The 23,950-nt window shown below is 39.3% G+C and overlaps 1 protein-coding gene across 1 annotated transcript in view; it reads right to left on the bottom strand.

Moving 5' to 3' along the window:
- Positions 1 to 20,450, bottom strand: part of LOC128482862 (sodium/bile acid cotransporter 7-A-like) — a 47,650-nt gene extending 27,200 nt beyond the window's left edge. Inside the window, exon 1 of the mRNA XM_053458860.1 lies at positions 20,352 to 20,450. Coding sequence (XP_053314835.1) covers positions 20,352 to 20,450 — 99 coding nt within the window. The remainder of the gene's footprint in view (positions 1 to 20,351) is intronic.
- Between the last annotated feature and the right edge of the window lie 3,500 nt (positions 20,451 to 23,950).

Genomic DNA, 23,950 nt, shown 5'->3' with positions numbered 1-23,950 from the left:
CAATTTGATGTTTTGGAGGGCATGTCCAGTGTCCCAGGCAGTCCCCTTAACAATACACATGAAAGTACTTTGTATGTATTGTCATTAGCACCCCCCCTCCCAAAAAAGAATAAATGTACTCACCTTAGGGAGAAGCTGCAACCCCCCCTCCCCTCTGTCCTGACATTTGTCCAACTGATTGGCTACTTGAAGCTGCCAATCAATCAGTTGCAGGAAAGCATTATCAATGGGAGTGCTTTCCATGTTAGCATGGGGTGCCGCGCTCGAGCTTACTGGCTGTAAGTATATCACATGTCACGAGATGTGTTCCCCATGCATATATGCAAAGTATATTTGGACACCCCCTAATTATTGAGTTTAGGTGCTTCAGCCATACTCACTGCTAAAAGGTATATAAAGTCAACTAAATAGCGTTTTTCCTAAAACATTTTGCTACTTTCAAGGCGCATTCTCTACTTTGCCACTAGGCTGTGCTGTAGCCCAGGACACGGCTCGTCTAGCTCCGCCGTCACAGCACCGGCTCCATAATGGAATCTCAAGAGGCAATTGAAATTTTGGAGCAAATGTTGAAAATATTGGCATGATTAAAACACAGTTTGGGAATCACAACTAATGAACTAGACTCTGTAATAAAAGTGTTACATTCATCATAGTGGGTGGGCCTTTGTACAGCACTGCCGAATCTGATGGTGCTCCATTAAACAATAAAAAATAATAATAATAATAGCAGCACTTCTAGGTTTAGCACCAGGTATCAGATTGGTTGATATTACAGTGTGTAAAAAAAATAATAATAATAAAAACATTCTGCGGTGTCTGGAACCAAAGTTGCTGTCACCTTATGTAGCAGTCAGCCAGTCATCATGGGGGTTAGCAGGCCATAAGTATGATTTTCAATTGCAACCCAAAATGCCAAGTGACCACTGAACAAATACAGAGAATGGACCAATTATCTGTGGTGGAGGTGTCCCAAACTCTAGATTTGTTCATAAAAGAGCGACGTTTAGAAACGTAGGTGGAGCACCACATTTATATCACTAACAAATACTCAAGGATTACAAAAGTGTACCCTAGTGGGTAAACTTGTCATTGGCAGTATCAGGATCTAGATACATTTTTCATAAATACATTATATATATATATATATATATATACCGTATATATATATATACATACACACACACACACACACATATATTATATACACGCATATATACACACATACATACATATATACACACATATACACACACATACATACACACATATATATATACATACACACATATATATATACATACACACATATATATATACATACACACATAAATATTTATATATCTATATACAATATAGTTTATACATTTTGGATAAATCTAGAAATAACTCCACAATGGTATACACACACACACACACACACACACACACACACACACACACGGGCTTTTCCTTTTTCCCAACAATTGCTTTGGTGGCCCTTTTATTTTGTTGGCACAGTCAAATCACATTACAGTCTGTTCTTGTCCCGTGAGAGTTCTTCTGCCAGAAGTGTTTTCTTCAATAACCTCCTCAGAGCATGCTTGCTGCACAGCTGTAAGTTAACCCCGTTACTGCTGCTGGGGTGAGGCTGGTCTCTCTCTAATGTGCATAAGCAGCCCTAAAGCAAATACTACTGTCTATCATTGAAAACTGACAGGACATAACAAAGTAGCACTGTTAATAGGGGAAAAAAGATTAAAGAAGCAACTGACCTTGGTTATAAGGAAACGGAGGGGAAAAAAAAGGTATTTTGGGAGTGAGGTTTTGTGTGAGTTTGCATGTTAAACAATTCCGTTAGTATTATCCATTATGAATGGAGTTTATTCTGGTAGATTTTGGTTAATCCGATGCGAGTTCTTGAGAATCGGCTCAGTAATTGATCTATGCACTATGCAGGGCCAGCTTAACCCTTTCTTGGAGGAGCAATTATTCATAATGCACAGTGAAGCTGTTGAGCTGGAACTATACCTTTCCTTCAAACTCTTCAGTAGACTGCCCCTTTAGTGAATAAACTTCAATATACAGTATCACACAGGAGTGGAAATTCTAATTCCGTTTTTCCTAAGCGTATAAACACAACCTTTGTCTGATAACTTTGCCAACTTGGCCCATGATCCCCACTCTGCAGCAACCAGGAAGGATAGTGCCTGAAAATTATGACCGTCCCACGAAAAATAGGACATTATGGAGGTACAGAGCAGCCAGAAACCAAAAAGTGGTAACGTGTAACATACTGGGGAGCTGAAATGTATCAGGTGCATACATACATACATACAGCCCAACATTTAAAGCGGTCAGTTTTTAACTTTGTGCGGACATTACACATTAGGACAGACATTAAAGAAAGAAGAGGGACAGAGGAAACTGCATCCCGTAGAGTGACCCGGGGAGGATGTTCACCTATCTTAAGGCTCCAGTATGTGCGGTTTCTATTCAATGCTAAACAAGGCTCTAACCCGAAGCTACCTCTTGACAGCCACTCAGTGTAGTGAAAGGAAATGGTAACTGTACTTCTCCGAGTCACATCAGGCATTTCTGCTTAACAAGCAGGTGAGCCACATGAAGGCTACAGGGCCTTCTCTTTAGCAGTTCAGCTGTCAAAAGCTCATGGAGGCAAAGAAGAAATTGATCCAATCCAGGCAATTCAACTATTTGCCTTTCATGAGCTCCGGAAGCCTCCTGTAAAAGTAACAGCTCTGGTGCCTCCTCCTACCCCTCTCGCACGCACTTTCTATCCGCAGATGATTAGCAGTCCACCTAGAGCTATTATAGTGCTTCACTGCAACCCTATCACACTTCACAAAACAAAATGCTTTTCAATCGCTGAGCCCAGGGCTTGTAACACAAACCAAAACGAATACTGGCAGCTCAACGAGACACCGCACTCTGATACAGCTCACTTGTTAGTTATAATGGCCGGTACGAATGGGAAACACATTAGAAAGCCATTATATAAATGGCATTATAATGTTAGAGTGATAAAGTCCTAAGCAGTGTATTTAAATACCAACAGGGTGCAGAATCACTTGATTCCCGCTGGGGTAAGCAATGCATCGCTGACCCTTAAAGAGTTAAACATCAAGGCCCACTGGTGCGTTAGAGAGATAAAACTATTTTAGCCTGTAATATGAAAAGGCAGCATGTCCTGTATTAAGGAGGGGTGAATTCTCAGTCTCTCAAACTCAAGTATCCCACAGCGGAGTAAATGATATGTGGAGGCAGTAGGATTTCCCGTGAGCAGGTGAGAGAATGAGTGTGTGTGATAGCATGCGATAGGACAGAGGAAAAGAATGTGATTTCTAGAGGTTTGGCTCTTAAAGATGACCTGTTACAAAAGGAAAAGCCCTATATGTTAACTGCATTATGGTGCACACCACATTATAAAAAAGGTCAAAGCATTTAAATGTTATTTCACAAGGACTCCTCTTACACTAAAGTCCTAAAAGGTCATTGTGTGATCATCCTAATCTTGCACATGAGCTTTCTATTTGTATATTGTGCAGGAAAAGTGTGAAATAAAAAAAAATGCATACAATGCAGATATCTTAAACCGGTCTTGATGCTACCCAGGGTACCCATTTAGACATTTAATTCAGATTGTTAATGCCAAGCATATATTACACAGCAATCTCTTTTTAAACAAAAGCCTATTTTTTTTTTATTATTTCTAAATAAACGTTTGGTTTTGATATTTTTTTGTATTAAATATGCTTTTCTTTTAGTTGACACTATGAGTTGGCCTGATCGGGCAATTTCTACAAACCCTAGGCAGAGTATGAACATTTCAGCACTGCTAGAAGCAGTTAGGAAAACTTAACAAATGGAGTTTATTCGCTAAAGGGAGAGTTGCCAGAGTTGTGGTCTCATCTCCTTACTTAAGTATTAATTAAGAAGGGCCAACACAGCCAGACCTGTATAATATGTAAATCGCTGAGTGAGGAGAGTTTGGAGAATACTTAATGATCTAGGCAGGTATTATACATGAATAAACGCCCATATTTGCTTTCCAAAAGTCTGCCTGTAACATAATCATCTCATCATAAGCACTACATGGCCACAACAGACATATGTATGATTTTTCACGGTATTTCTGCATTCTTTTAAATAACATTTGCTGTCTGTCCATTATGTGTAATTAGCCATTTCTTGAGACGCACACTATAACATGGAGTAAGAATATACACTATATGGACTTTTATGACATCACATTCTAAATACATGGACATTAATATGTAGTGGGTCCTCCTTTTGCAGATATAGCAGCTCTCTTCTGTGAAGGCTTTCCACAAGTGTTTCTGTGGGAATTGTTGCCTATTCATCCAGTAGAGCATTCGTGAGGTCAGGCACGGATGAGAAGGTCTGCCTGGCAATCTCCATTTCAGTTCATCCCAAAGGTGTTTGAGGTCAGGGCTCTGTGCGGCCGGTCAAGTTCTTCCACACCAAACTCCCTCCCCAACCACGTCTTTCTGGACCTTGCTTTGTGCACAGTTAGAAGCATAGCATCGTCCAAAAAACCTTGGTATGTTTTGGATTTTCCTTCACTGGGCCAAGCCCAAACCCTGATTTCAATAATTAAGGTGTGTCCCAATGCTTTTGTCCATATAGTGATGCATTAATCAAGGTCCATAACTTGACCAGCCTGCACAGAACCCAGACCTCAACCCCTTTGAACTTCTTTGGGAAGAACTGGAATGGCGATTGCGAAACAGGCCTTCTCATCCAACATCCGTGCCTAATCTCACAAATGCTCTCCTCGATCAAACGGGCACAAATTCCCACAGAAACAGTCCATAATCATGTGGAAAGCCTTCCCAGAAGAGTTGGGGCTATGGGGGGACCAACTACATATTAATGTCTATGTATTTAGAATGTGATGTCATCAATGCGTGTAATGGCCAGATGCCTCAATATCTTTGTCCATATGGTGTATATTAACTTCTGGAATATACACATTGCTAGATAATCACAGCTTGAAGAAAAAGAAAAAAAAATCAACCTTAAATATAAAAAAAGGCTTGTATCAATAAATAGAATGAAATTAGCTAATGCTTTTACAAAGTGCACTCCCAATATCTTACCTAATAAAAAAAATCTTAATTTATAAGCTATTAGGTTGATGTAAACAGTGCATTTTTATTTCCTGGAAATTATTAATTACAAGCTATGAATTTAGCTTTTCCCGCAGTTTATATATACCGATACACAACCTAATAAAAATAAACTTAAGCGAGCATCTGGTGTTAATACACTGAGCAAAAAAGATCTGCTACATTAACTTGATAATAACTTGTAAGTGAAATTCCTAATGTTTTGACCTAGTCGTTTCCTTTGTGTTAAGAAAGAGAGGGTCAATAAACATGCCACGCTGCCAGAAATCCTAACAATGTTTCAGTGAAAATGTAAATCGGGTCATTCAGAAGCACATAGGCATGAATGCTCAGGAATTGGAAGTGTGTTCACTCATAGCCAAGTCAAGTATAGGGAAAAGGGGTGGCTTTTTTTTTTTTTCCAAGTCCCAAGGAGGGACACTTGGGTGCTATGTCGTGTAAGCAAATGTATACAGATTGGGGTGGTGGAGATTAAATTTCTACTAATTAATCTGAAACTGGGATAAATCCAAACAAGTGCACTGTGGTTAAACTATGTGTTTAAACACCTTTTGTTTCTGTAAATCCAAATTGGGCTGCTGGATATGATGGCATTATAACTCAGCGGGGAACACGCATGGGATAGGCATATGGCTATAACACTAGTCCAAGGACTGATTAAGTTCTGACTCTTTACATCAGGAAAAAACGGGCTGAATTCTATGTTTCGATAAATCAATGAACTGAATGCATGGGCATTGACAATCCTTAAAGAAGGACCAGGCTTATTTGCGAATTTTAATCCTGGGTAATTGAAGGGGTGAGCACGCTGTGCAAATGTTTCAGCTACAGTAAAAACTCGTTCCCGGCCCTTATTCAGGGGAAAAAAAGAAAGCATATATAAAATAAAGGCTTAAAAAAACCAGCACATGCTGTGCACGAAGTGTCTGTGGATAGACAAACAGTAGACCACACAGCTGATTTAACAAAGGAGTGCTCAATCAATGATGCATTGAGGCACATGACAAATTCAAGTCAAAACCCATTAGGTTCAAGTGGCCCTTTTAAATTCCACCTGGTCGCGCTGACCCTGTTGCTTACAGCTAAAGACTTTAGAGGCTTTTTTCGGAAGCGTTCAGGAGAGCTTTTGTTTTGGCATTTGCTCAGCGGCACCTTCACAATTAACACTGCCAGGCTTCCCCCTCTGATCAATTATTCATCCAGATGACTAGCATATATTTTGAGCTCCTTAACTTCACGTCTGAAATGCGTAGCGAGAGATGACACGCGCGCGTGTGCTTTACAGAATAAAAGGCTCGGCTGTGAAGCGGGTTTTGAACACTAAATGGGAACAAGGCTAAGAGAAGTGAAATCAACACTTTTAGTCAAAGTGAAGCTCCAGGCGAGCTGCAGGCAGCACACAGCATGGGAGAAGCTGGCTCTGGAAAATGCCCTGCGCTGACAGCTGAATGAGAGTTTGAAGGCCTAATGCTAAGAGATGTTCCACCAATGGTAACGCAATGAAAGTTCGCTCGCAACACCTCACCGGCGGCGCTCATCGGTTCACACAGGCGTCATTTTTAATTTACAACAATATTGTTTAAAAACCTCAACTTCAAGAATAACCTTGATTTTTTTTTATTATTATGATTATTAAAAAGTATCTGGAATAACTGCCTGGCAAAAGAGAGTAAACAGCATAGAGGAGTAAAGTGTTTCCAGAAAAGATTCCGCTTTCTCTGCAAAGCGCGTAAGAAGGAAACAAACACGCAGTGTGCAGACACATGCAAGGCCTTTGACAGCTGCCATTCCACTCTTTATGTGCTAGATATGCATATTTATCAGTATATCTTAATAGTTTGTATACATTAATGCTCTTGACTGGGGCATTCTCATAGTGGAGTTCTCACGGTAGGCAAGCTGGCTGCAAGCTTGTTATATGGTATGAAACAAGACAGACAGAGCCAGACCCAACTTGGGCCTACATAGGCCCTCACACACCGAGAACCCCAATACAGAAGGAGAGGAGGCATGTTAGCTCAGCACATGCTTACACCCATTCCATTACACCCATTAGTGAGGATCCACTAACTGAGGCTAAGTGGCCTAGAGTTCAATTCATCTCAGCAACTATCATGATCCTACGCGAGTTAATGGCACAGTTATCAATTTCTATTATTTATTAAATATGGAATATTTAGCCAGAAAGTCCAACTATATGGCCCAGAACTGGCCAATCGCATTGCTCATTGCACATTACTAACTCTGTCCAATCCACTAAAAAAAGCAAATGCCGTGTTCTCTCTGTGTTTATAGTCGGTAAGACTGACTTGTATAACAATAGTTAAATGCTACTGTTCAAAAGTTTGGGGCCACTTAGAAATGTCCTTGTTTTTGACAGAAAAGCTAATTTTGTCCATAAAATTGCATCAAATGGACCAGAAATACAGTCGCATAATGTTATAAATGACTTTTGTAGCTGGGTAAGACAGAGTTTTAATCTTTAGTCTTACGGACGTAAAAACAAACTACAAAAAAGCTCAAAGATTTTTCCTTCTTATTTCACACGACTTTATGATATACAAATATACTAAAAACACAGAATGTTTAACTACTGCCAGAAACGGCACATATTTCAACTCAATGGCACTTGGGTTTTCATATCAATGCAAACTTAGCAATTTTCTGCCTTTTGCAGACTCCATAAAGTACAGAATCTGCTTTTTGATTGCTTCTTTTCCCGTTTGCTTTTTCTAACCTTGGCATGATTCTTAGCAATGCCTCATATACTAAAGCTCAGACAATAACAAAAACACAAATAATAAAAGGATATGTAAAATAACAGCGTATTAATCCCCGAACCACTGAATCCAAAAGGCTTGTCACTGGTCTGTAAATGCTGGTTTTGGTCAAGAAAGACAATTTGGGAAGCACATGTATTATGGCGTACAGAAGGTCAGCACATCACTGCTTTCAGGAGTGGATAGCGCTCGGATGATTCACTTAGAAAAGCAATGCTCCAATGGGCATGTTAACCCACAGGTGAAGGCCATGGAAAAAGCATATTTTCTAGGTATTTTGGGGATCTTTTTCTGACAAACCACATATAGAAACATCTCAAAGGATGACCTTTTGTGTTATGTCTCCTGTTGTGTTTTAGTGTATTGTTTGCAAAGCTGGTCGTCTATTTTATGGGATTTCAGGAGCCAAGCACATGTTCTAAATCAGATATTTAACATGATAATGCCTGATGTCAGATTTCAACACAGACTCATCAGTAGCTTGCTAACAATGAGCTCTATTACATTAAAGGGATCAGGAACGCAAACAGTGTACTCAGCCTGGGAATGGGTTCAGAAATGAACCCATTGGTGCCTTGACTGTGCCAGTGGCATAGAAGCCTGCTAACCAGGCAAAAATGCTGGTGCATGGAAACGGTAAGGGGTTACCGAGAAAGTTTCTTTGAGAATTTCTCCTATGTGCATTGTGTATAAAACTGACTTTGGTGCAAAAGGGGGACCATATGACCAATGTTCCCTTTAATGTTTAGTAGATGGTGTGAGTAGAAATCTCATGGTTAGAGCTGCCCCTGACCATCACCAGCCCGAATTGTGTAACTTTAGAGCCATTCCATTGATTGCTATGATGATATAACCATTTTTCAACCTTTGCCTCAGAACTGCTTTTTATTCATTTATGGTTAGTTGCAGCACTTCAAGGTTTTTTTCAATAAAAATGAATAATAATAATAATAATAATAAGGTATGATTGTTCTAGTTCTGTGAAGATTTTGAGAGCACCTCAATGACCTGGTTCATTCAGTGAAGCTTTGACGTGGGGATGCAGCTTGGTTTAGGGAAAAAAAAGTTTTTAAAAATGTAGTGTTTGTTATAGAATACTGTTTGGATCTTACAGAGATGAGACCGAAGACACGACTTCCCCTTTAAATATGATTCCTCAAAACCGATGCATTGCCAGTCAATACAAAATGAGCCAATCAATGCTGGCCTTTACATTCTTGAATTTCTGAGCCAAAGAAGACATGTTTGCCACCTTCAATATCACACTTGGAAATCAAGCAATTCTCGAGTGGGTGTTTTCTGTGCAGCATCTACAAGAACCTGCTCTTAGCCGACTTTCCAGCACAAAACGGTTAGAACAGACAACTTGCATACAGTATATGAGATTAAACTGAGAGGGACCTGCCAGTTGTGCTAGAGAGTCCCTGGACAAACCTCACGTAATGTGACTACTGCTTAACTAATAGGTTTGGAGAACCATTAATTAATATTCCTCATGCTTCTGGATTCTGCATGTCGAAATGACATCATTAACTCAACACTCCAGGCTATAAGATCTCCCCAGGGACAATCCACCTCTATAAGCTTTGGACATTTGCCTCATTTGTTCTGCAAACCATAAATAAGAACAATTCAGCCCATCTAGTGTGCTCCCTTTTCCTAATCTAAGGACACAGTCCCTAATCTTAAACAGTCCCTGCTCTCGTCTTAGATTCAGGATAGCTTTACGCCTATCCCATACATGTTTAAATTCCATCACTGTATTAACCTCTAACACTTCTGCTGAGAGGCTGTTCCATTTATTTGCCACCCACTAAATAGAAAAAAACAAAAAACTTACATCTAAGCCAGTGACCCTCTAGTTTTAGATTGTGACCTCTTGTTCTAAGTGTATTTATATATATATATATATATATATATGTGTATATATATATATATATATATATATATATATAAATTTAGACAATAAAATTATTGTTTTTCGTCTCATGTTTCTCGTCTCATGTTTCTCGAGGTTTAATGTCAAAATGGGCAAATCGGGAAAAGAGTATCAGATCTCAGCAAGGTTTTTCATTCGAGATAGAGAATTCTAAATTAAGAATGCTTGTTCCATCTTGTGGTAGAAACTAAACAAAGTTTATAACCATTAGTATCAATCAATACACCTAAGTAAATAATTAGGAGGAAAACGACAACTATCTAATGCGTTAAATTATTAATGTATAGCAACAGTACATATATTTGATAACCCCATAAGCATTTATGGAGATGTGCTAGTATAAAAAATTGTGGAAATGTAAATACATAAAACACAATCCCAGAAAAATTGGTATGAATCAGACACCATGTTGTTCTTGCAATGAAAAAAAAAAATAAGTATTAGAATTCTCATTCTTTTTTATTTATTAAAACCTGTATATCATATCATATTGCACACACTGGAACAGAGTGATCCTCCATCAATACATGGGCTTTAGATTCTGTTTGGTGTTTGGCCACACTAGTATTGATTAAGGTACACTTAGGCAAAGCATTGTCATTTCTTATTCCTCTAAGAAAAACTAGTGAGCTGGATGACAAAGCACTTAAGGTCAAATCTCTATTTCTTAGCTATGATTTCCCTGAGAGGTAACCAATTACAGGACAAAGTAAATAGCACAAAAATAAGAGATGTGTGTTTTACAGATCAATGTGGACTATTTAGCTTGCGTTTCGAAAATACGCTGTTTGGAGCTTTTTGTTGGCAATCGAGCATCGGCCAAGTGATTTGTTGCAGACTTTCGAAACACGACAGATCTTATAGTGCTTTGCACCAAAGAATCAATACTGCACAATATACAGCAGGGTCATAACTTGCAAAAGGGGCATCAGCACCAGGCACCTCAAAGTGAGGAGTACACTCGAGTTACCTGGTGGCAATTCCCTGCACCCTCTTCTAGAAGCGGATGAGACGTCTGCAGGGCCAGGTGTCTGATCCAGTCCCACGCAGCTAGAGTCCTACTTACTATTCTGCTTTCTGGTAATATCACGCTCAAGTGTTTTATCACTTATATGCAGACCATTTAGTCTTCAGAGCCTTATCTTCGGTTGTTATAATGTCGTCTGCGTCATCAATAAAAGGCCACCCAACACAACCACAAGAAAATAAGACATCTGAAAAAAGAGAGGTTGTGAAATGCAACGCAATTGTCAAGAGGGTCTACTAGCCTAAAGCCCAAGTGCTGCCTGGCTGTATTTTTAGTCAATTTGTCACTTTCAACATGTCAAATTCACTACAAACCAACAGATTTCGAAACAGCGAAGCACCCGCAAACTCATAGTTCATTTCTACCTGGGTTGCTACATTCAGCTAAACTTACTATGAACCAAACTACTGAGGGATCCGGTCAAGTCTACCAAGCTCTTAACTGATTGTTATTTTGCTAATTCTTTTTTTTTAGTTTAATAAAGACAATTTGCCTCTTAATATTCAAGATTCAGAGTTCATGATACTGCTGTTTTTGCTGTCTCTGTAGTACATGCCCTTTGCTAACCATGAAGCTTTAAATGGTTGCCTGCGCTGGGCTGTGACACAACCCACCCCAGTTCACAGCCATCATCTATGCATTAATGGGCATCTGATCAATACACAGCCGACACTCCGTGGCCCACACTCGATACCAATTACTATTCAGCCAGAGCAAGAAGCTGATGACAGATATTGGGCTGTCTGAAATCTGCAGTACTGCACAGTAGCCCCTATTGTAGCTACATTATTATACATATTCTTGGAGCCAAAGTAATTTAACAACCCAGCAGTGTGAACAGAACATGTTAAATATCTCTTGTGCTATACACAGCCTATATGTACTAAGGCAAATGTCTCACTAGCGAGAGAAATCACTGCAGTTTTTAGGAAACTCTATGTGACGTCTTAATATTTGCATTTGATTGTGTGCGTACTACACAACGGTGCTTTAGACTCATTTTCTTGTACTGTATTGGGAAAGATGCAACCTCGAAGCGGTAGTATTGAGGAAATAATTTATAAACACCGGTAAAAGCAGAAAATAATAAGTTATGCGGCATTGAGCACAACAATACAGAGAAAGCAAAATAATTAAAAAAAAAAATCTCTCTTTACTCTGTTATGCGATTAAAGGGACAGATGTCCCATACCAAGAATGCATATTAAACCACTTTGTATGTAGTTTAACTTGCATTTTCTTTTTTGCCTCAATGAACAAAAAATATCTGGTAAACAGGCTACAGCTCACCGATTCTCTGTTGTTCATGTTTGGCACTAGTTTTGGTTCTAGAATCAGTCAATCATCGGCAAGATAATGTTCTAATTGGAGTCAAAGGAGTCCTTGGAACTATGCATTCAGCCAAACAAATCTCCAGTAATGTAAATATCCAGGGATATGGGGAAAGAGAGCGAATGTATAGAAGAATTCTCATAGATTCCTATATGTATGGGGAAAGAAGGTGAATGAATAGAGGGATTCTCATTCATTCATGCATACATGCACTAGAACGGAAACTGCACAGAGATAAAGAATGAAGGTTTGTGGCAAGGGCTTACATGTGACATGTTAAAGATAAAAGGTAATTCATTTTTTTTTAAATGAAAAAAAACTTACCGTGACTAGTTTAAAATAAACATTTCAGTCTTAAGGTTACGCTTTTAAGAGCCACTAGGACATTTAATTTTTACTTGTTACACTGCTATTGGCCTCCTTTACCAACTCCTAGCCGTACAATAACAGAAAACTAATTTATAGTTAATTAAGTGTGAAAAAAAAAATCATAAAAGGAACATCCTGCACGAGTGAAATAGCAGTCCATAAAACCTCGACATACCCCCATTTACTTAAATTATATGAATTAATGGAATGCCGAGATGACTTTTGCTTCCTCGGTCCTGTTTGAAGAACCATAGAAATCCTCTAGGTAATTAAAACCGTAGCGGAATGCAAAATCAAGTCTATTTCATTAAAGAGAAAAGAGAAGAGGAAAAAATGATATTCTTGAGCTCCAGTGTTATGCTGCTGGGGCCGTTGTCCATCAGTTAGCTAGCTCTCTCATCTCAATGCCCTACTGTATAATTAACTCAAGCTAGGATTGTTATCCAAGTAGGTTAAAAGACGTGATGGCATTGCCTCAGTTTCATTAACAGCATGATGATGAGCAGTTCCTACTGTCTGTATCCCGAGCACACTGCCTAAAAGAGTAATCAGGAGCTGAAGATGAGCACGGTATGTTGTGTTTGCATTATAAGAGTGATTTAAGTAGGTATCAAGAGATTCATACAGTAGATCTGAAGCAAAGTCAGAATAGATCTAAGGCCATGCGAGCCTTGATTAGGTGGATAGATACTGCAGAGCAAGCGCGTGAATTCCCTTCAAAGTCCGTCGTGGTCTGTGCAATTAAAAGTGAAGGTGCAACAATGAAAAAGTTATATCCTGCGCAGTATGCGGGCCACACTGCGGCCCAGAATACCGCACCAGACATATGAATCGGTCACCTTTATAATGTTTCTCCGTTGACTTACCACAGACGAGTGGTATTGTGGAGCACATGAGAATTAACGAGTATACACTTCGTTAGGCGCAACGTTTACCAGAGGAGTCTTGGGGGCCACAAACAGACCAAGATTTAGTCACATCCCTGCTTTGAACACAAGCTTACATCATCTTCATTGAGCTGCCAGCGCGCATACTGGTATATCCTGGCCTGGTTGTGGCTCTCGAGTTCTGGAGTTTGACATCCCTGGTTTAAACTCACGAGGTTAACTGTGAATGTTTTTTTTTAATTAGGTTATTCATGTAGATAAGGTGACATGAGGCTTCCCACCAGATGGAACAAAGGATATTCATTTTGAATTAGTCTTCGGCACAGGTGCTTGTAAAGTCATACCTGGGACATTTCTTTCCATCTTAGTTGATTAAACAATAAGGACAAAAATGACTTCAATCTCAGAAGGAAGCTGATAAACAGTAAACAGAGAAGACGTAGTGATTTTGCTCAATTTCTAACACATGAGGTTACATAGAAACTGAAAACTGTACTGCGATCCAATGATCCCAAAATAAAATATATTACTTTTTAATATTTAATATTATATTTTGGTTCAGCATAAGATGTTTATACCAAACTAAGAACACCACCATCTTTAGACTGACAGAACATAACACTTACCATAACTCATCGAAACATGTCATGACACTTTGTGTGAAGTCAATTTGTCACCTTTAACTGACAGAGGGGGATGAGAAAGCTGCCTTTATTTACAATTAGTGACTGTCACGACATAGAGGAGGGGTAATTACTATTTGTCTTGTTCTCACAGAATGCAGAAGACATAGCTGGGGAGAGGACTTCATAAATGAATGCCAAATCACTCCGCATAGGGAGACATGTACATTAGCATTAGGGGCTGTGAGGGGGTAGTTGATACGAATGTAAGGCTGACAATATATAAAAGAAAAAAATATATATGTATGGAAAGTTTAGTGTCCTTGAACAGTTTTGGGTCTATTCACTAAATGGAGAGTTGACACAAGGGTTGTGATTTGAACTCAATGACATCATTATACGCCATAAGGAGCCAACTTCGGTACTGCAGGTAAATCTTTGCTGGCCCGGTATAGTGTATATTTAAATCAGTGAGATTTATTATTGAATTATGCATGTTACAGGGCTTGCTCAGTCCTCCTGGCTGGGGAAATCTGCCAGATCATAATGAATAATGTGTGGAGAATTAAAACTACACCTCTCTCCTTAGTGAATAAACCCCTTTAAAAGCAGTAATATGGTTCTTGCAACAGGCAATGTTCAAAAAATCCCATCTGAAACGCAATCACAAAAGGCAAAAATGTCAAATGTCATAACACTTACATCCCTAAGGGAACTTCATGTAGAGCGCTTATACATATTATATATATATATATAAAATACACATATATGAACAGATTGGCGACCCCTTAAATAGATATTCATTTGTTGCATGACTATATCTCATAAGTGAAATATACACACACACAAATAAAACCTCACAAAACATTGGTGTTGTTCACAGATGTAGCATCAATTGTTTACACCTGGAAAAAAAAAGATTTAATCCAAAAGCATAGCTTAGAGTATGAATTATTCACAATCTTGACGGAACGGAATCACAGAAGAAGATATAGCTTGTCTGTAAATAAACCCCAGGGGATTTTCAAAGGCTTCTAGCCTCTTACGGAGCAATCACTAAAAAAACTAAAGCCAAACTTGGTAACGTTGATATATTGTCCCTAAATGCTATTCAAAAAAAAAAGCACAAAATACAGTGCTGTATACAGTAATATAGATTACCGTTAACAAAAACCTGGTTTTATATCATTTTGTTCCTATCAATGTATTTTATCTGCAAACCTAGAGGCTGCCATTGTTGTTAGCCATGTGATATTTTGGGTGACATTCCTCCACAAGAAACCCTAAGCAGATTCTTTATGGCAATGCTAATGGAACCCATTCCTCCCTAGAGTTTTATTAGTTACAATGTGGAACTGCGTGAAAGATGGAGCCAATGTGAAAAGGAATTGAGTGTGTTTTCACAGTAGATCGGCCTAAGACAGTGATGGAGAACATTTTTCGGCATGAGTACCTAATTTGCTTAATGAAACCAATTTGAGGACCTCAAAGTGCCAACATATTGGTACCTACCCCTAGTGTAGTGAAGTGTTGTTTTCACCTCGCATAAAAAATATATAGGTATGAAAGGAAAAATCCTTTAATACATTCTGATTTTCAAGCTGTTGAATAAAAGGAGGAAATGCCAGTAGTGCAGAACAAAGATAACATTAAAAATTCACTCGGAAGAAGATATATGGCTCCATACATTTTCTAAAACAATGGTAGCTCACCATTCCAATAGAACAAAGTCAGGTAGGTGGCCCTCCTAGGTCAGTCCACCCAAGAGTCCAAAGGCGCTCTTAGCCAGCGGAGGAGTCAAAGCAGTAGGGATATATGGAAGTCTACCATAACACACAAAACATGAGGTCCTCTCAATGTGTCATCAGGTCTTAATTTAGGATCATGGTGATCCAGCTCTGGGGGACCTTAACCAGAAGATCTAATTAGAACAGTCTGTTCTAATATGACCTGGGATCTTCCTGACATAAGTTATCATAAATGAATTCACTGTACATCTGCTAGTGCATCCTCCACTTTTTTTCCGTGGGGGCATTATTTTAACATCCAGACACTATTTATGAAGTGGCCATAGTTAGTTAATTAGGTCTAATAATCATATGCTTTATTCAAGTTGCTTTGCAAAAGTAAAATGATATACAATCGCATATTGTTCTACAAAGGAGACTCACTTAGGATGTGACCTCAGTGAGGATACTATTTGGGTCAATGTGAAGGTTCATCTCTTTGTGGATAGTTTAGATTTTAATAAAAACATATATATTTGTTATTTTTTTGTAAAGCCCTCACATATTGGTATTTTAAACGGATTAACAGGAAAACGTAGCAAAATCGGTGGTAGTCACCCGAATTTAAGAAAATATTTAAGCCTATTGCATTCCATATTAAGAAAATTACGTATAACGTTCTGCCATCTCAGAGGCAAAGTGCAATTAATGAATGCTAGGGGGGAAAAATCTCCATTTCTGAAATGATCACAACAAAGAGGCGAAAGGTTTTTATTTTGCATTACGTAAAATAAGAATAAATAAAGCCGTAGTGTTGCTGACACAAGCCTTAATGTAGTCATATTGACATATTACTAAAGAAATTACTGAGAAGAGCGCTTGCTAAATCCGTTTTATTTAAATAAAAATGCAATGCATTTTAAAAGCTGGCACATGAGTTTGGCCTTTTATGACTTATTTTATTTCAATTCTCTTGTTTGCATAATGCACACTATATTCTGAACAATGCAGCAGGAACGTGTCAAAAATGAAAGCTATAGCGGCCTATGGTGAAAATATATAATATTTGTTTGTTTTTTTAGTGTTTTTTTTTTTTTTTTTTTTTAACATGTATGCAGACTGGATGCAGTATCAGGTTGCAAAAGCACGAGCTGATAATGCCATGGATTGAGACTAATTTTAGCCATGTTGGCAATAAACAGGTAAATAAACCTTGGCTGACATTTTCCCTTAAACATCAGACTCTTTGTATTTTTAAGAATTAGCTGGAACTATAAGTAACAGTGCACATACAGCTCGTCTTTATGCCACCGCGTATGGAGACTGTCACTGTAAGTATACTTTGGTTCCACCTACCAAAAACCGGAGCTGGGCAACAAGCTACTGTTGGACTATAACTCCAGAGGTGCTCAGCCAACCACTAGGCTGTTTGTAATTGTAGTTTAATAATGGTTAGTGGGCTACATATTTATAACGGATAGTGGGAAATAACAGGAGATCGTCATGAATTTTACCACCAAATGCTCAATTGGTCCATTAGCATTGACTTCACACAAATTACAGACAAAGACTAAATAAACTATTAGGGTGAACCTGCCATGGCACAAGCAAAGTAGGTGATGGCTAAAGCTCATCTCACTCCATCCATATATTCTCCTTCATGCTTGCGAGCAATGCAATGAACCAGGCCTGGAGGGTTGAGCAAGCCCAACTCTATATACAATTAAAAATAGCCCAGCATGAGTCTCTGCACTCTATTTATATACTCTACTGCACACAAAAAAACACAAATATTCACTCCTAGAACAAAGAACAAAATACTTTTTACTTTGTGCAAGTAGCCAGAGAGAAACCTACCGGTGAGGTAAGGGAGATGAGGGAAGGAGTGAGAAAGGAAGGGAGTGAGAGAAAGGAAGGAGCGAGTATGTATGTATGTATGTATGTTAGTATTATAGTGTATGTACATGAGTGTGTTACAGCATGGATGTGTATCTGTAAGTTTGTGAAAACATGGATGTGTATGTATAAGCATGAATGTGCATGCGTGAGGGTGTGTTGAGTGTGTGTAAGAGTTAATGTGTGTGTGTATGTGTTAGCATAAGTTTGTTTGTTAATGGGGAGGGGGCTATTCATACAGCAAATGCTAAACATCAGTTTGTAGAGAACTTTAGCCTTTAAACTGTCTACCAAATCCCTATAAATGCAACGATCAAAAGATATTTTGAGTAAACTCGTTCTCTTGACGGGGAGTCCACACTGGCATGCGTAATCGCCCACAATGTACCATTTCTGATCCTACACCCACCTTACCTGTGCGGTTCTAACTAGTTTGTTGTAGATGCCAGCGTATGCTGATCACAATAAGCGTTTGCAACTGCCAGGAGCATAGGCAGAAAAAAAGTTTGTAATAAACTAGCAAACTTGTCATTATGAATTTCCATTCTATAAATGTAACTGCCTACACCGTACCCCAATAGCACTGCGTTAGCATTTGGCTCTAAATCCAAAGGTTTTAACTCTGGCGTAAAGGAAGACTAAACCGAGAAATATGACAGGTAAAACCAGGGTTGACACATTAGCCATTCTAAAGAGGACGTCTATGAATTGTACATGTCATAGGGCAGTTTTTGACAAGTGCAGCCCATCACTATGTAAAATTCAGGAAAAAATCCACACACAGCTCAGTAACATTTGTCAAAAATATGGCAACCTCAGGTAAAAAACCCACAAAGTTGCTGCTCCTCATTATATTAAAATGGCCTTAGATACATATATCAGGAACTAGTGCCAGTCAGCTAGAAGTGCTAATGAACAGTCATGATACTCCATAGCAAGCTATTAAACACAAACGCTCACATCACACGACTCCGAAGCCACAGAATTCAGCGTGCGCCTCTCCATTTTTATTATTATTATTATTTTAGTTTGAGTTCAATATGCGTGCTATTACATGATAAAAAACACTATTTTTTTTAATGGATGGCTAAAGGACTAGAAATGTTTAAATGCAAAACGAGTCAGCCTCCGCATATTAAAACGGCTCACACAATAACATTAATAATTCACGTTCCTGAAACTTCACATGTGCCGAGTACCGTAAGCCGACCACTGGCATTTTCACTTCAAATTTGTACAGTCTTTAGTCAACACACTTCATCTGCATTTCCAACACCTGCCTCAGTCATTTATGAACAAAAATTTCCTTTTATCTTTATCCTGGCTATCCAGAGCACATGTACAATAAAATCATGCTAAAGAATAATCATTATGCTTTCACGTTTGAAATTGCTGAGATACAATTGCTGAGCTATATCACTTTGTGTTAATGAACGAGATATTAACAACAAAAAGAGAGGTTATTTTATATATTTGATTTCAGCGTGATAAAAAAGTTTCTAATAACGTTAGAAAGTGAAGAAGGACTTGCCTGTTTGAATATTAATAATAAACCATAAAATTCCAAGTATAATTTTGTTACATTTGGAATTTTTGGGGGAGCCTTTTACACTGAGGTCAGGTTATATTATACATACAGTGTCCGGCATGCCAGGGTGCCAGGAAAAGTCTCTAAAGGTTTACAGGTCCCAGCTGAAGAAATGGACAGTCTTACTGAACGACAACTCGTGTAATGTTCAGACAGCCAAGGTAAAAAGTTATAGCCCAAAGAAGCTTAACTAACAAATGGCACCTACCTATCAGCAGACCACCAGTAATTTGGGGACTTTATGTAGAAAAGGGGTAATTATACACAGAGGCATACACATGCCTTGGACTCCCCAATTATATTTCTATATACTACAGAGACAGGAAATATATATATTTCTTAAAGTCGGGATGTTTAGACTGGAGTATGCCTCTGGCATTCTATACATATGATTCAGTCTATATGATGCGCTTGCAGTTGGTAGACTTCAACCAGGTCCTGCTCATAATGCAGAGGATTTAATAGAATACAATAATCTCAGGATGAGCTGCTAGGTGGCAGTGCTGCTTTAAGGCAAGACCGACTTGCACATGAGAGTTTATTAAATGTTATTATAGATTATTATTAACACTGGACTTCGTTACACTAACAGCGGAAGTTTTTGGGATCAAGTACAGGTTGATCAATTGGTTCCTGACCTGTGCTAATTAAATATATCAAGAGCTAACTGTGCTCCTGCAAGAAGAATCCAGTTGAGAAACTGCAATAAAGTACTTTAAGCTATGATCAAGCTACATTTAGGGGCGCGTTAGGCGGATTTCATTAAAAAATCAAAAAGCAATAGAACCAGAAGAAAAGATTTTTTTGTACAACTTTTTTTCCCCTTCAAAGCTGGCACCAAGCCCGGATCTGGGGCAAATCCCCCTACAGCTTTTGGGTCTTTCCTTTTTCAGTGTGGGTACTTGAGTCTACAACACACAACACTGGACACCAGAATCACTTAACCGCGGTATAGCAAAACACAGCCAGCAACACCATAAGTTATTATTCTCACTCGCGTCGTTCCTATCTTGGATCGCACTCGCGTCACTCCTACCTTGGATCGCACTCGCGTCACTCCTACCTTGGATCGCACTCGCGTCACTCCTACCTTGGATCGCACTCGCGTCACTCCTACCTTGGACCGAACTCGCATCACTCCTATCTTGGATTGCACTCACGTCACTCCTACCTTGGATCCTAGCATATCATTACCTAAAGGACTTACTGGAAGACCCCTGTGATTATTACAGGCAGCTTGAATGTGTTAAGGCTTTAACTTTATTAAAATGATAGAAGCATGAAATGCCCCACCAGCCATGTTTTCCAGGACACATCAGACCACCACAGAACAAAGTATTATGGGGAATGTATAAACTTGTTCTGGTCTTCTTCTGTAGGCTGACTCCTGCCACAAACGCCAGGGAGGTACACTAGGAGCTAGGCAAAAGTGTGATCTCCTTAAGCAGTGTTTATTTTAAGTAATCACACATAAAAGTTGTCTGTGCTTAGCCAGACCACAATGCAACATTAAACTCATACAGCCGTTTGCTCTGACTTTAGGGTGTATTTAGGATTAAGGGACGGAGGGGTTGTAAATTTATTGCGAGTGTGGCTTTGGCAGGCATGTCAAATTGCAATTGAAAATGGTAGTCAGAATCCATGGGTAAAAATCAATAGGTCAGATGATTTCTAAAAGGCATAATGAACATTATCCTATTAATTGGCTTAGCTGTGGAATACAGACATATGGTGACACAAGGGATCTTACGATAATAAGTCTATATCCTGTTAAAGCCTATTTTTTTACAATGAAACCATGCAGCATAATGACCGCAAATTTGAAAAGATGAACTAGGTGCATGTATAATTTTTCTAGTTAATCTACATCAGAAAACATTTACTTTTCAAACAATGTAGAAATTCAAAAATCAATGCACCCCTATTTATCAGTTCCAAATCAAGTAACTCAATGTACATAATTAAAAAGAAAAATAACTCAATTTATTGGCCCGCTCCACATAGATTTCTAATAATTCAATTCTTCAAAATAAAATTAATCACAATTAAAAAGAAAATATTTTATTAGATTTGGAAGTTGCTGGTCTTTAGGCTAATCTAATTCGTGTCAAACATTTGTAAGGGAAACGGACACTCTTGACTAATGTGTTTGCGTCTGGCGTGGCTCTCATAAAAATGTATCAAGTTATTAACCCATGGGGAACTGGGGCAATTCTGGGACTGATTCATCAAAAACGGCAAGTTAACAAATAAACAAGATGTGTAAAACAATTCTATTCTGTATAGTAAACCTTGTGCTATACAATATACAATAAGTGAATTAACATTCGTATGGAGCAATCATGAGAAACGAGAACCTATACATTGCTCAGAAAATCTGTAATAAGAAAAAATGGCTAAATATATATACCGTATTGGCTCGAATATAGGCCGCACTTTTTTCCCTAGGTGTGGCCTATATTCGGGGTCTAGCGCCCGACGCCCGGGTCATGCAGTCCCGGGCGCCGGGCAGGCAGTCCCGGGCGCCGGGCAGGCAGCGGGGTTAGGATACAGATCCCCCGCAGCGGTGCAGAGGACCTGCATCCTACTCCCCGATACGCTCAGACAGCCTCCCCTGCCAGCACTTCCCACGGGGGGGGGGTATGGGGTGCCGGCACGGGAGGTTGTCTAAGGGCATCGTGCGGACGCGTTTCACCTCTGCACCCCCCCGGACTTACCGGAGCAGACTCCCGGGTGTCTTGCGGGGTCGGCGGGGGACATCTACGCAATACAACTTCCGGTGCCGGAAGTTCTCGTGTATTGCGTAGATGTCCCCCGCCGGCCCCGCAAGACACCCAGGAGTCTGCTCCGGTAAGTTGGGGAAGAGGGGGGGCAGAGGAGGACAGTGGTAGCATATCTCGGGGAGGGAGGACAGTGGTAGCATATCTCGGGGAGGGAGGACAGTGGTAGCATATCTCGGGGAGGGAGGACAGTGGTAGCATATCTCGGGGAGGGAGGACAGTGGTAGCATATCTCGGGGAGGGAGGACAGTGGCAGCGTATCTCGGGGAGGGAGGACAGTGGTAGCATATCTCGGGGAGGGAGGACAGTGGTAGCATATCTCGGGGAGGGAGGACAGTGGTAGCATATCTCGGGGAGGGAGGACAGTGGCAGCATATCTCGGGGAGGGAGGACAGTGGCAGCGTATCTCGGGGAGGGAGGACAGTGGCAGCGTATCTCGGGGAGGGAGGACAGTGGCAGCGTATCTCGGGGAGGGAGGACAGTGGTAGCATATCTCGGGGGGGGAACGGGGTGGCAGCATGTTTTTTTGGTGCACCAAACTTTTAGGGTGCGGCCTATATCCGAGCCAATACGGTATGTATATATATATATATATATATATATATATATATATAGACTGAGGAGATCACGACTCCCCCAACAGATCTGAAATAAAGCAGCTCTAGCATACAAGGGAGTGCACAGCTTCCACAACAGATCTGGACTGAAGCAGCTCTAGCATACAGGGGAGAGCACATCTCCCACAACAGATCTAGATTGAGGTGGCTTTAGCATACAGAGCAAAGCACGGCTCCAACAACAGATCTAGACTGAAGCGGCTCTAACATAATGAACATGGCTCCCACTGGGGTTACTCTAGCATACAGTGCACGGCTCCCACAACAGTATTACGGTGAACAGACTCTTTGATAACTAGGTAACCTGAGTTACTAACACACTATCAGATTTTATTAAATCCTCATCAAGGGGAGAAATCAAATCACTGATTAAGCGCTACAATTATTGTAAACCATAGTTCTTAAATGAGAGGAGGAGATAATGACATTACTGTCTTAACTTAAACAAATCCTCAGCGGCGCTATTCTGAATTAGTCTGCTGGCCTGAAATTTATGTAAATTGAATTCATCCATAATTAGTAATTACCCACTGAGAAAAAATGTTTTCTATAACAATTAGTTCTTAAAGACTACTCATTTTAATTGAGGATTGGGCAATATTTGGCAAGCAAATATATAAATAGGCAATATATGTTTACGCATATTTGATATATGGAAACAGACACTTAAAAATGGTATGTCTTTAAATAAAAGTTTGCTGGCATGAAATATATAAATGGTATGGCCTTATTCATGTAGTTAATCAGGCATGCACACATTACATATTTGATTAAAAAAAATAAAAAAAAAATATATTATATATATATATATATATATATCTATATATATACACACACACACATATACATGTACACACATTGAAGTAGATTTTATATTATATATATATATATATATATATATATAATATAAATATAAAATCTACTTTAAAGTCCTCCTCACTGAAAGAAGAGGTTACTTCTTGCTTCTGCATTCTAAAGTTGGAGCCTCCACAATGGACCAATTGGGGACAACTGTTCTTCCCCTGTGAGCCTACTTTAACACTCTACCCAATTACAAAGAACAATTGCTCTTACCCTATGTGCCAACATTTTGCTGAACACTGGTGAAAAGCAGTGTTTACCCACACCCCATCCACTATCTCAAATATTATTCACCTCAAATCAAGATTGTTTTCAAAATAGATATTCCTAGGGTTCTACTATATCTTATCATCAATGTGTCTTTCACATACAACATT

The sequence above is a fragment of the Spea bombifrons genome, chromosome 1 (genome assembly GCF_027358695.1).
Source record: "Spea bombifrons isolate aSpeBom1 chromosome 1, aSpeBom1.2.pri, whole genome shotgun sequence".
Taxonomy (NCBI): Eukaryota; Metazoa; Chordata; class Amphibia; order Anura; family Pelobatidae; genus Spea; species Spea bombifrons.
Note: the sequence above shows the minus strand (reverse complement) of the source record. Positions and strands in the feature narration are given on the sequence as shown.